We start from the raw sequence: 16,391 nt of genomic DNA on the forward strand, positions 1-16,391 counted from the left end.
CGTTTAACAAATGAACACTATTGCAATATTCAGGCGAACATATATATGGGAGCTATATCTTAATCTGAACGGATTTGGAGCAACATTCTCAGATATTGTTGTAGTTGTCGAGGAATGCGTTTTGCAAAATTTTGTGACTATGACTCCAGAAGTTAAAATAGGGCGATATATATATGAGAGCTATGTCTAAATCTGAACCGACTTCTATGAAATACACCAGTAATGTCGAGAGTCAAAGGAAAATCCTCCCTGCCTGCCAAATTCCGAGGGAATCGGTTAACAAAAGACCATTTTATTGTAATATTACTGTAAATTGGACGAACATATATATGGAAGCTATATCTAAATCTGGACCGATTTCGAGAAAACTCTATAGCCATTGTTGAAGTCGCCAAGGAAAGCGTTGTACGAAGTTTTGAGATGATTGGTCAATAAAAGCGCTTCAGTGGCTCTAGGAGTAAAAATCGGGCGATATTTACAATATGAGAGCTATATCTAAATCTGATCCTGTATCCATGAAATTCATCACTAAGGTCGGGAGTGTTCGAGAGAATCGGTTAACAAATTACCATTTTATTGCATTATTACTAAAAATCGGACGAACATATATATGGGAGCTATAACCAAATCTGAACCGGTTTTTTCCAATTTCAATAGGCTTTGTCTCTAGGCCGAAAAATTTTGCAACAACAACCCAAATTTTTTGAAGAAACCCCCGCGGGGCATTTTTTACTTAAGCCGGTGCTCGCGGACCTTACAACGCACCACAAGTTCATGTTCCAGGAGGTAAACATATGTGTACCAAATATAGATATTAATTGGAGTTTTCAAAAAATTTCAATAATTTTTTAATTGGATCAATTAAAAAATTCACGAAATCAAAAATCTCAATCATTTTTTTAATTAAACATGCAACTTTTTTAATTGAAAATCATTTCAATTACTTTTTCAAAAACCGTTATTGATATTATCATTTTCGTGAATGAAGCAGCTTCAATAAAAAAATTACTTGGATCAATTAATTTCGTGATTGAAACCGATTTTTTTCTGTGTACGAAAGGGTACGTAGACTTTTATGTACCACTGTATGTTTTTCCCTAATTTTTGCCTAATTTTAGTATTTATTATGTTGAGCCAGCAACTGCATGTCGGTAAGATACTTAATAATATGAACTTTGGCCTCAGCTTTTTGTCTCACGCCCAGCGTATTTAGCATGTCTGTTACTACGACGCCAAACGATTGATCCTCGGCACTAACACCCTGAGAGTTTTGTTTAAATTTAAGGCTATTCAGCATACTTTCATGAAATATTTCATCTTCGGTGCGTTCTCGCTTCATGGGTACTTCATAGTAAAAGGTTTGTTTGGTATCTTTTCCAGAGGCCGGTGTGGTGGTCGCTGTTAATTGATTATCGCCAGTAACTGTAATTTCGACTAAAAGATTAAAGAAAAAGATTAATAGAGCTAAGCTTAAGCTTGGTTAGCATATGCAGCTGTTTGTGATAGAAAAACGCAAAACATGATTTCAGTTCACCTAACGAAAATGAATAAAAGGTAATCGGTTTGGGCCCAAAGCATTTAATGGGGGAAACACAATCGAAACTGTGGCCAAATAACACGATTTTCTTGTTTCGGCATCTAAGAGTATTTTGAATTTATTAATAGGACAATAATAGCGCCCCTGGGGCTCGAGAAGTAAGATCAGGAGTTTAGTTTATGTGGGAGCTTTATCTGGTTTTAGAACGATTTAGGCCATACTCTGGAAAGATGATGGATTCCATACGAGAACTCATAGTTCGTTGTTAATTTCAGCCAAATTGTATAATAATTGCTCCCTCTAGAGGCTCAAGAAGCATAATCCAAAGGTCGTTTCTGGCAGCTATATCAGGAGATCAATCCCTTGGCAGCCGGTTGTACGTACCGGATTGACCCGTTAAGATCCTTCATCGGCAAGGGCTACTGACTCAGTGTACAAAACACTGCTACAACAACAACATGGAAGTCATTACGAAACATTACGTGCTATATTTCGGATATAACTGCACCTCTATAGGCTCAAGAAATATTCTATGAAAGCTATATCAGGTGATGAACCGATTTGTCCCGACACTGGATAGCTGTGAGCATCACACAGGCTGGAACATAGGTCCGATCTGTGTGGTGTTCATTGCTGTCACGAGAAGCTTAGCTGTGAGCCACCGGGCGAGTCCACAAGTAGCGGATAGTGGAATGCTCCAATGGCAGTCGCGAACAATCAGCGGCGGAAAATCTCTGAGAGACGTCGGGCGGCACCGGCTCTTGCGCAAACACTGAGTGCCTATGATGCTCGATATGACAAGGCGAGTTATTAGCGCCTTTAAACAACCAATGGCGATGAGTCCTTGGTACCGGAACGAGTTTGCTCACCTACAGGAGTATAACGAGGATCGCTACCCGCACATGCAGTGTGGCTACAACAACATGAACTGATTTGAACCATATTTGGTGCGTTTGGTTGTTGGAAGTCATAGTAAAACATCAGGTGCAACATTTCAACCAAATCGGAACATAATTGCGCCCTAAGAAGCTCAAGAAGTAAAATCGGCGGATCGGTTTATGTGGCAGCTGTGTGACATAGACCATTTACAATCCCAACCGATTTGTCCCGACACTGGATAGCTGTGAGCATCACACAGGCTGGAACATAGGTCCGATCTGTGTGGTGTTCATTGCTGTCACGAGAAGCTTAGCTGTGAGCCACCGGGCGAGTCCACAAGTAGCGGATAGTGGAATGCTCCAATGGCAGTCGCGAACAATCAGCGGCGGAAAATCTCTGAGAGACGTCGGGCGGCACCGGCTCTTGCGCAAACACTGAGTGCCTATGATGCTCGATATGATAAGGCGAGTTATTAGCGCCTTTAAACAACCAATGGCGATGAGTCCTTGGTACCGGAACGAGTTTGCTCACCTACAGGAGTATAACGAGGATCGCTACCCGCACATGCAGTGTGGCTACAACAACATGAACTGATTTGAACCATATTTGGTGCGTTTGGTTGTTGGAAGTCATAGTAAAACATCAGGTGCAACATTTCAACCAAATCGGAACATAATTGCGCCCTAAGAAGCTCAAGAAGTAAAATCGGCGGATCGGTTTATGTGGCAGCTGTGTGACATAGACCATTTACAATCCCAATCGACTTTCATTAGTTTTTGTTGTTGTTGGAGCCACATTTGCATGTGGATTTGGCGATCCTCGTCAAGCTCCTGTAGGTGAGCAAGCTCCTTCCGGTCCAAAAACCAACAGCCGCGGGAACATGTTGGCTATTGGTTATTTAAAGGCCCCAATATTACGCCTTGTCACATCGAACATCATAGGCGCGCAGTATTTATGCCGCCCGGCCTCTCACTGAGACTCCGCTCGATACCGCCAATTGTCCGCGACTTCACCATCCGCAACCTGTGGACGAGTCCGCAGCTAAGCTTCTCGTGACCGCTATGAACACCGCACTGATTGGACCTCATTGTTCCAGCCTGTGTCGTGCTCACAGATATCCAGTGCCGGGGTTGTTGTTGTTTTAGCAGTTTGTTGCATACTGAGTCGGTAACCCTTGCTCATGAAGGATTTTGATGTTGTAGCAGTGTGTTGTGTTTGCTTAGTTCTGTTGAATATCCATATCCAAGAACTCTGCGACTAAGGTGGAGTAAGTCCAGATAGATCTGGATCTGAGTCTAGTGGTTCTGTCTTGGCAGTTAAACAGGTGACCTGTGTGGTGTGGTTCCAGGTCAGAACCGGAACACACATCCTGCAAGTTGACATCAAACTCTGTAGGAGTTGAGGCGGCTGCCATAACAGCCCAGAAGGTATTACTTGGACAGCATCATGTAGTATATTTGCACGGGTAGTACATTTGTCTCCTATTGGTAGTCCTCCTAAGAACTGAGGGGACAACCTGTCGCACAAGACAGACAGTAGCCCACTTATGTCGGGCTTTTGGCGATTAACTAAGTCACAACTACCAACCGGCGGAATGTACACGTTATATAGCTCTATCTTGACAGTACCGGGCTGCTACCCCGTGCACTCCATTTTGGCGCAGGCAAGATGGGTCTATACTGCACGGAATGGTGTATCACGAAGGCCCCCACCTCCACTCCTTATTCTTACGTAGCACATTGTATCCGTTACAATTGTGCAGCCTACATGTGTTGATCAGATTTGTCTTCTGGATCGCCGTAGCCAAAATGTGCTTCTCACTCATTAAATCCAGAGATCTCGACGATCTTGCATCTCAGACCATTGCAATTCATTTGCAAAAAGATACTTCCCGGCACTGGCCCGGCAATGGGATGCTGCTATTGCGTAGATTGCCGCACGGGAGAGCTCGGGTGCCACATAGTCCGACGACGAGGAAGCAGAAGGCGTCAACGGCGACGCGTGTGACCCACTACAGTCTAAGTTCGCACAGCACCTTGCAAAGTGTAATTATATAACCGTACTGACGTAAGGCCAGAGCACCTGTTACACCTAACCGACACCGACCGATGATGGAGGAGGTTCCGGCAAACCGAATAGAATCAGGGTCCGGGGTTCTTTTCAATCTCGGCACATCCCGGAGTCCGGAAAAGGCACTCCGGGATGTGTCTCATGACGAAAAAAGGACGAACACGTACACTGAGGCGGCAGCCCTTGCCGATGAAGGACTCCAGCGGGTCAATCCGGTACGTACAACCGGCTGCCATGGGATTAGGTCAGCTTTGTCTTCTGGTTGGCTGCAATCAATATGTTCTTCCGACTCAAAAAATCTGCAATCTCGTCGATCTTGCCTCGGAGACCAAGAAAGATGCACTTCCCGGCAATGGTCCGGGAAAAGTTACAAATGGCAACATTAGGGCTGGGGTGCTGATGTAGCGTATATTAACGTTAGTGAGAAGTGGGAAGCGTCAAATACTCCAACAAGGAGGACGCGGAGGCGACGATGATGACGCTTCAGTGTGGCTATACTCTCTAATGACGTAATGCCAGAGTAAGTTCGGAAATGCTCCCGCTTCATGCAAAGGTTACACCTAACCGACCGGTGATACACGCGGGTTTTGCCTAACCGAACAGAACCAGGGTCCGGACCGACAAAGACCGAAAAAAGGTCGAACACATAGACTGAGACGGCAGCCCTTGGTAAACGTTGTACAACTCAATGTTTTAATTTTCATCGAAATCAGGTAATAGATGCGGGTTTTATGTATTTTTGGGCGCTCTTTCTATATAAGTCCGACCATAGTGCAATGGCTTTCTTCACTTTGTCTTTCCATTGATGTTTCAGTCTACCCTGTTTTAGCTGTATATTCAAGCGCGTTGTCAGGTGTAGAATCTTTTCTTTTCATTCTGACGTCTTGCCTTGGAACTTTATGCAATGCGAGGGTCGTTTTTTCAACTCGGGTGGGTTCCATCATAGTCTTTGGTTGCTGTTGTTGTTGTACCCACATTTTCATGGCCATTGGTTATTTAAGGCGCCAATAACTCGCCTTGTCGTATCGAGCATCATAGGCACTCAGTATTTGTGCAAAAGCACGTGCCGCCCGGCCTCTCACTGAAACTCTCCGCTCGATACCACTGATTGTCCGCGACTGCCTGCGTACTACTACTCCGTATCGAACATTCCACTATGCGCAAACTTTGGACGCACCCGGTGCTCGCAGCTAAGCTTCTCGTGACAACAATGAACACCACACAGATCGGACCTCAATGTTCCCGCCTGTGTGGTGCTCGAAATATAGAACACAATAAATTGCCACAACATAACAACCAAAGCCTATCCCGTCACGGGCTTTGGTTATTGTTTTTGTAGCAGTTTGTTGTGTTCTATCTTTCGTCTGCTTGTTTCTGTTACAGTGTCCAGATTTAGGATCTCCGCGATTCAGATGGGATACATCCAGAGGAATCTGGGTCTGAGTCTAATGTGCCTGGCTGGGCAGTTAAACAGGTGACGTGTGGTCCCTGGTCACAATCGGGGCATACATGTTACACGTCGGCATCAACCCTTGCTCTGTAGGAGTTGAGGCGGCTCCAGAGCCAGACTACTGTGTTTTACTTTGGTTATTATTGTTGTAGCCACATTTGCATGTGGAGGTGGCGATCCTTGTCAAGCTCTTATAGGCTAGCAAGCTCGTTCCGGTCTATACGACTGATCGCAGCGGGAATTGCATATCATGGTCCTTGAAGCATTTGCGGCATTTTCAAGGTTAGCGAGTCCATTTTTAATTTTCTTCGAAAACTGTACCATTGCATGGTACTTTGCATTTTTTTAATTGAAAACTGGATGTAGTTAACTATAAACTTCCTGTGTTCCTAATCGTCATGACAATTTAAGTCGATTTTTCCAAAATTTTGCGATTTTCTACACAAACCACACTTGAAAAAATAGTCTCCACCTACCATGATGATTGTGCAAGGCCTGGTTAGATGATGTTGGAGCACCATTGAGGGGAAATATGGCATCAACTACATGTTGCTGTTGTTGGGTCTGTTGTTGATTGGGATCAACTTGGGCTACCTGATTGTTGGCAGGTTGTGTAGTGGGCAAAGGGCCACATTTGCCCAATAATGATTCGCGATATTGTCTGCAACATATAAGGAATGGTACATATTAGAATTTATGGTTTATTAAAGAAAAAATTAATTTGACCTTACCTTATGGACTCTACTAGAAAACTCATTTGTTTGAAGTAGCGCCATCGTGATTCTGTACTCAATTTCATTTCTCTGGCAAATTTGTCGCGTAAACTTTTCCATCGTTTGGTACATTTTTGTTCTATAAAGAAGCAAAAAGTATTAAAAAAAATGTGACAAAATAATAATGTGCCTAATATAAAGTGTGGGTATAATAATAAGCGATAACTAACATTTCATTTTTTTTTTCATCCTTTTATTAGCCCATGGATAAACCATTTCTGTTTTAACCTGCCTCGTACAAGAGCTAGTTGCAAAACCCAAAAATAAAAACAAAAAACCATTGCAGGCAGGCAGGCAGGCAACCAAAAGTTGCTAGCCAGCAAGTGTAAACGAATACGACGTACACGACTGACGTCGTCTGAAGTCTGCAGCGCAAAAGAGATGAACGAAGCAAGCCGTGAAGTTGACTACCACCAACGCGACACTGCCACACCACACACAAGCAGCAAAGGCAAATGCAAAAACTACAAAATACGTAAAAGCAAAACACCACACAATGAGACCAAAAGACCAACGAAAACAGAAAAAAACACAAATAGTAAATAAACAACTACAAAGCAGGCCGAGAGGTAGCCGAAGAATAATCGAAACGTTCGTCATATACAACGACGCCACAAACAACGTCGTGATTCAAAAGTATGAACAAAAGCAGCAAAGACACACGACAGAGTGTAGTACATTCATATACTACTACAAGAGAAAGAGGTGGTTGGTGACGGCGACCAGAGTTGCCATTTAAATCTTTTTTGACATGGGATTGGCATATTATTCGGTAGGCATATTATATGGACAATGATCACATTTATTTCTGAATATTTTAATTTCTAAGACCTATTAAAGCCCATTCAATTAATTTACAATAAGTACTACTCTGGAAACTTCTCAAAGCAATTATATGAAATATAAATATTGCAACTTAAGCTAAATTATACGACAATTTGTATGTAGTGTGTAACTATTTATCAAATATACTAATTATCAACTACGATCTATTTAATTTTATATTAAATTAAAAGTAACGATAATCAGAACCAAAAAGAAGGAAACAGCAAAAATGTACAAAAGGAAAATAAAAAAAGAGAAATCATGGTATTGTTGTTGTTATTGTAGCAGTGTGTTATACAATACATTGAGGTGGTACGTACAACCGGCTGCCATGGGATTGTCATAGAATTGTATGTCAATGTATATTGATGACATATAGGCCCAATTCCCTATTTGAGTTCCCTGAGTCCTTTGAGTCTTCTAAAAGGCCTATTTATTACCCAATTTTGTTGAATTTCGGAACAGTGAGTGGTATTAGAACCCCATTTTACCTGACCAATATTTCGCAAATAAGTGTCTGGAATTGATAATTTAATGTAGGTCTAAATTTGGATAAGCTAAATCTTAAGTTTGGGCCAACCGATCATAATTTGTTTTAAAGTTTTGTTTAACCGGATTTAATTTGTTTATAAAGTCATAATTGGCTTGGCTGTTTGAAAGTCGACAGAAATTCATCTCTTGAGCCCATATCCATTAACGCCTAACAAACGATTCACTCAGCATAATTTCAGAGACTAGTACGGACGCATACCCAAAGCAGATATTGTAAAGCTGAAATTGAATATTAATAAATCCCCGCAACCGCTCATTTTAGATGGGAGATGTATCAGGCTATAGACTGTTATGGGTCACACTAAACTGATGTTGCAAGTCACAAATCGACTTATCTAGGGAATAAAAATTTCCCCTCAAGAAGTCTGAATGATTATTTGTATGGAAGCTATATAAAGTTACATATAAACCTACCTATTCTGCTTTGGGAATAGCCGCTGAAATTTTAAATGTGTTGCGAGCTAAATTTGACCGCAATCAGATGTTTTTGTTTCCATACCAAAACACGTTTCTTTATCTGCACGTATTGTTTTCTCTATTTAATTTATTTTTTCGCAAATATTTAAAGAAAAACGACTATGGAAACCAATAAAACAAACAAAAAAATGATGCCGGCAATGGTTTCAAGGGTTGCCACTCGATTTTTTCGCCATTTTCCTTATTAAAAGCAAAGTAATACTTTTACACCTTTTTTTGGCCAACGTTTTTTATATGGAGTTTAGCAGCGTTCCGCTCGAAAAGGTGAACAGAATAAAGAGTGCAAAGTACACATCTGAAAATAAATTTTCGGTTACAGCCAAGAAATGTATAGCTCCACTGGAAAATATTTGTGCACATTACAAGATGGCGACGAACATCGATTTATCGTACGATTTTGTAATCATGTTCGGCTATTTTTTTTGAAAATCAGTTATTTCACTTTCATTCGCAGTTGCAAGAAAAAATCGATATTTTCGGTAACGGTATAATAAAGAAAAATTTCGTTTAGGATATAACAATGTATTTCTTACGGCAAAATTTCGTTTGAGGTGCATACCGCCCTTTAATTTAGGTTTAAAATTTGAAAATAACTTTAAGCCACATAGACCAACTTCTTACGTGCCAATGAGTGCTGTCTGTATCAAGTTTAAGATCAGTGATAAGTGTCCTCATTTTTTTAGCGGAGTCCAAGAGGTGTGACGCAGAGCGATAACTCTTTGAGGATACGTTTTTACATAGCATTGTACATCACGAATTTCGCTGACATTAGAAGGCGATAACCACTGCTGTTTTATCTGATGTTCTCGCCAGGATTCGATGCCATGTTTTCGCTTCACTTTCGGACATACAAACCTCTGCGCTACGGTGGCCTTTCGGACCTTTATTGAGTCAAATCAGAAGTCTTCAGCAAAATTGCAGGAGTTGCGCTAAGGAAGGCAAAACAGAGAATCGGTTTATAACGGCAGTTGAGTACAGTTTTTGGACTGCCGGGTCTATACTCAACGAGGATGTTCAAGTCATAATAACCCGCTCATATCATATCATCATAGACATTCAGTATTTAAGCAAGAACCGTGTCGCCCGGCTTCAATGGGACATTCTGCTCGATACCGCTGATTGCTTGCGACTGCTGCTACTACGTATGGAGCATTCCACAATACGCAACCAGTGGACGCGTCAAGTAGCTCGCAGCAAAGCTTTTCGTGACAGCTATGAGCAACACACAGATCGAAGTTCAAAGTTTCAGCCTGTGTGGTGCTCATAATTATCCCGAAACGGGGGACAATAATAAAATCCTACAGGTGTCCAAAAATATAAAATCGGTTATATACCCACATTCGAAGCATAATTGTCATGTATCTTGGAAGCCATTACAGAATGCAAATGTGCAGATCGATTTAAATGGTAGCTATTTAAAATTTTTGACCGACTTGAACAATAAACTGCACCTGCAGACTTAAGAAGGTAATTAGGAAGATTGCCTTATAAAGCAGAACAGCTGCGCAAAGTTTTGACCTATTTGAGCCATACTCAATAAGGATGACGATTTTTGAAAACATTCCAGATATCTGTCGTTAAAAAAGAGTGCTTGGATTTTGAACTTAAGTGTTCTACGCAAAATTTCTTATAATTAATCATTTCATCATGATGTGAAAAAAATTGCCCCCCCCTAGGCCCCAGACCCAAAAAAGGCTAAAGTACAGTTTACGGCGAAAAAACCAATTTATTATATACCTTGCTAAAAACGCCAAGGAAGACGAATGTGACGTACGTTAAAAAAATTGTACCCTCTAATTTGGACCCAATTTTAAGAAATGAAAGAATCATAAATCATACTCAAATTTTCCAAGGAGCATTGGATTACCCTCTTATAAATATTTTTCCACCATATTGGTGTTCTACACAAAATTTTCCTTAATTTTAGTACCATATGGCCTTTTCGATGTCATTTCAGTTCGTTGGGGAAAAATTATATTCGTTTTCCTGGGGTCATTTCGGGAGCATATGCAAAGATACCATTTTTTGGTCATTTTCTCTGTAGTCTGCACATTTGCCATTTCTACATTAAACTGTCCCTTTGTCTTTAAAATTGCAGTTTCCCTTATAAGTATATCCAGGAATTTCTTTTGCATTTCCTTGGTTAAAACTGATGTTGGAAGGGAAATTAACAAACTCATGGCAACACTGGTAACGGGATTGAACGACAGCACGTTGGAAACAGAGGGAGGGCGGAAAAGACCGGACGACACACATACACAAGAGACCAACAACACTAACAAACATGTTCATTCTTTGTGGGGGGAGGAAATTTTTCGATGTTTCGTTCATTTGTTGGACTGACTGACTGATAGGCACGCATACACTACAGACCGATTCTACAGAGAATCGGTTTATAACGGCAGTTGAGTACAGTTTTTGGACTGCCGGGTCTATACTCAACGAGGATGTTCAAGTCATAATAACCCGCTCATATCATATCATCATAGACATTCAGTATTTAAGCAAGAACCGTGTCGCCCGGCTTCAATGGGACATTCTGCTCGATACCGCTGATTGCTTGCGACTGCTGCTACTACGTATGGAGCATTCCACAATACGCAACCAGTGGACGCGTCAAGTAGCTCGCAGCAAAGCTTTTCGTGACAGCTATGAGCAACACACAGATCGAAGTTCAAAGTTTCAGCCTGTGTGGTGCTCATAATTATCCCGAAACGGGGGACAATAATAAAATCCTACAGGTGTCCAAAAATATAAAATCGGTTATATACCCACATTCGAAGCATAATTGTCATGTATCTTGGAAGCCATTACAGAATGCAAATGTGCAGATCGATTTAAATGGTAGCTATTTAAAATTTTTGACCGACTTGAACAATAAACTGCACCTGCAGACTTAAGAAGGTAATTAGGAAGATTGCCTTATAAAGCAGAACAGCTGCGCAAAGTTTTGACCTATTTGAGCCATACTCAATAAGGATGACGATTTTTGAAAACATTCCAGATATCTGTCGTTAAAAAAGAGTGCTTGGATTTTGAACTTAAGTGTTCTACGCAAAATTTCTTATAATTAATCATTTCATCATGATGTGAAAAAAATTGCCCCCCCCTAGGCCCCAGACCCAAAAAAGGCTAAAGTACAGTTTACGGCGAAAAAACCAATTTATTATATACCTTGCTAAAAACGCCAAGGAAGACGAATGTGACGTACGTTAAAAAAATTGTACCCTCTAATTTGGACCCAATTTTAAGAAATGAAAGAATCATAAATCATACTCAAATTTTCCAAGGAGCATTGGATTACCCTCTTATAAATATTTTTCCACCATATTGGTGTTCTACACAAAATTTTCCTTAATTTTAGTACCATATGGCCTTTTCGATGTCATTTCAGTTCGTTGGGGAAAAATTATATTCGTTTTCCTGGGGTCATTTCGGGAGCATATGCAAAGATACCATTTTTTGGTCATTTTCTCTGTAGTCTGCACATTTGCCATTTCTACATTAAACTGTCCCTTTGTCTTTAAAATTGCAGTTTCCCTTATAAGTATATCCAGGAATTTCTTTTGCATTTCCTTGGTTAAAACTGATGTTGGAAGGGAAATTAACAAACTCATGGCAACACTGGTAACGGGATTGAACGACAGCACGTTGGAAACAGAGGGAGGGCGGAAAAGACCGGACGACACACATACACAAGAGACCAACAACACTAACAAACATGTTCATTCTTTGTGGGGGGAGGAAATTTTTCGATGTTTCGTTCATTTGTTGGACTGACTGACTGATAGGCACGCATACACTACAGATCTAATGGATGGCGTTGAGGAAAAATAATATTTAAATATTCTTTAATGCCGTTATCTGTTTCTAACATGCCCATGTATGTATGTACTTTAAACCCTCTGCACACGCACACATCTGCAGGCAGCCATGCCTTCCCACCCTCGCTATACCACCCACTCATTTTATTCGTCACAGGCCTAGATACTATTTTTAGTCCTTCTCCTCTTCATCATCTAACACTTACCAGGCATTCCTAATTGCTCCGAAATCTGTTTCCAAACTTGGGCCTTTCGCACAAAGTGCTTATAATTATAGTGTGAGCGATCATAAATGACCGGATTCACTTTTACCGCCTCAATGAGACTCAAATCGAACTGTTGTTCCATGTTTGCATCCATTTTTGTTTCCATATTTTGAGTAGTATTTTTTTTATTATTTTTTAAGTGGAATTCAATTAGGTTTGCTGCCAATTCTACAACCGAAAATTGATTGATTTAATTATGGTGATGGTTAACTTCTCTGTAAACTTTAGCGCCTTTTTTTCTTTGGCTAAAATTGAAAAAATTCTCTTTCTATGATGGGTAGATTGTACGATACAATTAACGGCGACGTCACTGCCTTGACTGGCCGATGATGTTATGCTTGGCTGTGCTTTGTAGCCAGCTTCAGACAAAAGTCTCACTTTTAATAGCGACAGCACTAATTCCAATTGGAATAAACAAAAGCACACCTAAAGCAGTAAGCTTGGGGTTTGGAGTGCGGGGGGCTCTCATTCGCGCACACACACACAATTCAAACAGGAATTATTTATTTTTTCCCCTTCTCCTTAATTTTAATTAACCGAAGAACCAAGGAAAGGAAATTTTTTCACTCGCGCGCTAGCTCAAAGCTGACAACTGACGTTAACGACGACGTGTACGCAACTGAATCGACCGAAAATGACATTTTGTACAGCATACACGAACGACGATGTTGACGTCGTTTCGTTAAAGCAACAAAACCCAAATGAAAACAAAAAAACACTTAGCACACGCACACACACACTCAAGCATGTCTCGGCCAATGTAGACGTCGCCGGGGTGTCAATGCTGGGGCACGCCTCCCACTCAGATTTGCTTTTAATATATTTTTGACGCTTTGTGTATAGACTGTCCGTACTATAACAAATTAAAATTCTGAAATGAAATTCTTTTGCCAGTAGGCTTCGAAAAACATCTGAACTGTTCATAGATATGTTTTGCTAGTTTGATTTTACAAGCGTTAAACATTAATTTGAAAATGTATTTTATTTTACTAAATTCACAACAATGAAGTAAATTGAGTTTTTTATAAGATATTAGTTTTAATACCCACCACCATAGGATGGGGGTATACTAATCTGTAAGACCTCGAAATATTCGTCTAAGACCCCAGAGACGAACAAGCAGTCACGACGCCCTGAGTCGATCTAGCCATGTCTGTCCGTCTTTCGGAATCACGATAGCGATCGAATGCGTAAAGCTACCCACTTAAAATTTTACACAGGTACTTAAGGTTGATGTAAGTCGTTGGGGATTGCAAATTGGCCATATCGGTTCAGATTTAAATATGGCTCCCATAAAAACCGATCTCTTAATTTGAATTCTTGAGCTCCTGGAAACCGCAATTTTTGTCCGATTTGGATAAAGTTTTGAATTTTTTTTTTGTGGTATTCTGATATTACTTTCAACAACAATGCAAATTTTGGTCCCAATCGGTCTATAACCTGATTAAGCTCCCATATAAACCGATCTCCAGATTTAACGGATACGACTTCCAACAACTTTGCCTAGTACGGTCTAAATCGGTCAATAACCTGATATAGCCTCCATATAAACCAACCTCCCGATTTGACTTATTGAGCCCTTACAAGCCGCAATTTTTTCCAATTTGGCTAAAATTTGGCATGTAGTGTTCTGTAATGACTTTCAATAACTGTGCCAGATCGGTCCGAATCGATTTATAATCTGATATAGCTCCCTTGAGCCCTTACAAGCCGGAATTTTTATCCGATTTGGCTGAAATTGAGCATGTAGTATTTTATTATGACTTGCAACAACTCTGCCAAATGCGTTCCAAATCAGCCTCTCGATCATCCTTGTTCTGTTCCTAGAAGCTTTAATATTTGTTGGTTTGACAGAAGTTTGGTATGCAGAATAAAATTAAGCCCTTCAACTAAATTTATTTTGTAAACATTTTTTGCAGAATCCATGGTGGTGGGTTCCCAAGATTCGGCCCGGTCGAACTTAGAACGCTTTTACTTGTTTTTTTTTTTTTTTTTTTTTTTTTTTTTTAAATTAAATTGAGTTATTGAATTGAAAATAAGAGAACATTACGTGGATTGAGTTAAGGGACGGCTGTTCCACAGTGTTGCATGCGCATTCGTTGCCCACGACCTTAACTCGGACTGCGTCGACCCGAAAGGCTTCGGGTTAACCAAGTTTAGTGTGGAACAGCGTAACGGTCGGTAGGACGGCGACAATCCTATGGGGGATGAAGATCTTGCGAAAACGGGGCTATTACTGAAAGGAAATAAGAAGGAGGTCGGTATACCTAGTGGTATCATAACGCTATTGGTAGCTCACTTATGTAAAATCGGTGCGGTAAGTGATAGCATGTTGTTGTTATTGTTTTAGCAGCGTATTGTACACTAAGGTGGCAGCCCTTGCCGATGAAAGACTCCATCGGGCCAATCCGGTACGTACAGCCGGCTGCCGTGGGATTGTAGGTGATACGTAGTGTAGGGCATGCGCGAAAGATGGTGAGACGTTAGTTGGCACTTCCTATGTCATTGCCCGGCTTTCGCGTCTAACAGATACCGGCACGTAGGTGGGGATACAATACCAAACATGAACCAACTTAGGGGTGTGACATGGAAAACAATTAAGGATTTTGGAAATAGAATAGGAAACAGAGACATAACATAGATTTTCTTTTTCGAGGTTACTTTTTTTTGTATTAATGATGTTTTTTCATGAACATAAATTTTTCCTTCGCTTTCATTCTACTGTACCTTTCCTTTTTCTCTTTCTCCTACTGCGAATACAAAGGACCAAAGGTAAAACGGTTTTACATTAAGGTTGCTAGACGCCTGCCCTTCTACCTAACCTGGGGGCCTTTGCTGTAGAGTTTTTGGACGAGCTCCCTCTCCAGTAGAAGTACTTCTAGGTCGCCATTGAAGAAAGATCCGCCGGGCCGTCGCGTCACCTATACCACTTAGTCGTTCCCCACCAGTGGCTTTTCGTCGCACAGACAAATGTTCTAAATTCGATAAGCGTCATGTGCCAGACCCGGAGCTCTCCTCGCCTCTGGCCTCAACATTCTTTCTCCAGTTCATGTTTTGGTCAAGAATAACGCCCAGTATTTAGCCTCCCGAGAGAGTGGTAGCTCTACTGCTTCCAGAACCGATCCCTTTAACTCGCCATTACTCCTCCTTCTGGAGAGTAGCTCCTGCTTAGTCGATCTAGACAGCTTCCTCAGCTTTGGTAAAAAAGATATAAAAGCGTCCACTTCGAATATTGACACATTGCAAATTTGCACTACATTCCATTAAGGAACAGGGGGCAAACTTCTCACATATCAATGAGTGCTGTGCGTTTCAAGATTCAGCTCAATGACAAGGTACATCCTTTTTATAGGATACCACTTTGGAGACTATGCCATTTGTTCAAATGATTGCTCAATAATGTCGCCAGCATAAGGAGGGATAACAACCGCAGAACATTTGTTCGGATGTTTTCATCACACAGAAAAAATATTGACCTATATTTAACCGATTAAATATGGTATTGGCTAAAAAAAAAACAGGTAAAAGCGTGCTATGTTCGGTCAGGCCGAATCTTATGTACCCTTCACCATGAATCGCATTTGTCGATTTCTTTTCCGGTTTCTCTTTTTAGGCAAACAAAGGATAAAAGAAAATAATTGCTATGCTTTTGGAGCTATATCAAGTTATGGTCCGATTCGGACCATAATCAAATCGAATGTTGTAGACCATAGTAAAAGAATAAAAATTGCGCCCTTT

At 40.8% G+C, this 16,391-nt stretch overlaps 1 protein-coding gene across 1 annotated transcript; it reads right to left on the reverse strand.

The window, feature by feature from the left end:
* Positions 1-924: 924 nt before the first annotated feature.
* On the reverse strand, positions 925-13,263 carry LOC106089689 (transcription factor Adf-1). Its single transcript, XM_013255642.2, has 4 exons — positions 12,594-13,263; positions 6,668-6,788; positions 6,413-6,597; positions 925-1,434 (listed from the first exon to the last, which is right to left on the reverse strand). Exons 1-4 carry the CDS (start codon positions 12,757-12,759, stop codon positions 1,115-1,117), a joined length of 792 nt encoding a protein of 263 aa, XP_013111096.1. The 5' UTR covers positions 12,760-13,263; the 3' UTR covers positions 925-1,114.
* Between the last annotated feature and the right edge of the window lie 3,128 nt (positions 13,264-16,391).

The sequence above is a fragment of the Stomoxys calcitrans genome, chromosome 5 (assembly GCF_963082655.1).
Source record: "Stomoxys calcitrans chromosome 5, idStoCalc2.1, whole genome shotgun sequence".
Lineage (NCBI taxonomy): Eukaryota > Metazoa > Arthropoda > Insecta > Diptera > Muscidae > Stomoxys > Stomoxys calcitrans.

Excerpts from the sequence above, each read along its gene's own strand:
- LOC106089689 (XM_013255642.2), bottom strand. The coding sequence starts at position 12,759 with ATGGAAACAAAAATGGATGCAAACATGGAACAACAGTTCGATTTGAGT. Across the intron at positions 6,598-6,667 it reads TTTCTAGTAGAGTCCATAAG|ACAATATCGCGAATCATTAT; the intron begins GTAAGGTCAAAT and ends TATATGTTGCAG. Across the intron at positions 1,435-6,412 it reads GGCCTTGCACAATCATCATG|TCGAAATTACAGTTACTGGC; the intron begins GTAGGTGGAGAC and ends TTAATCTTTTAG.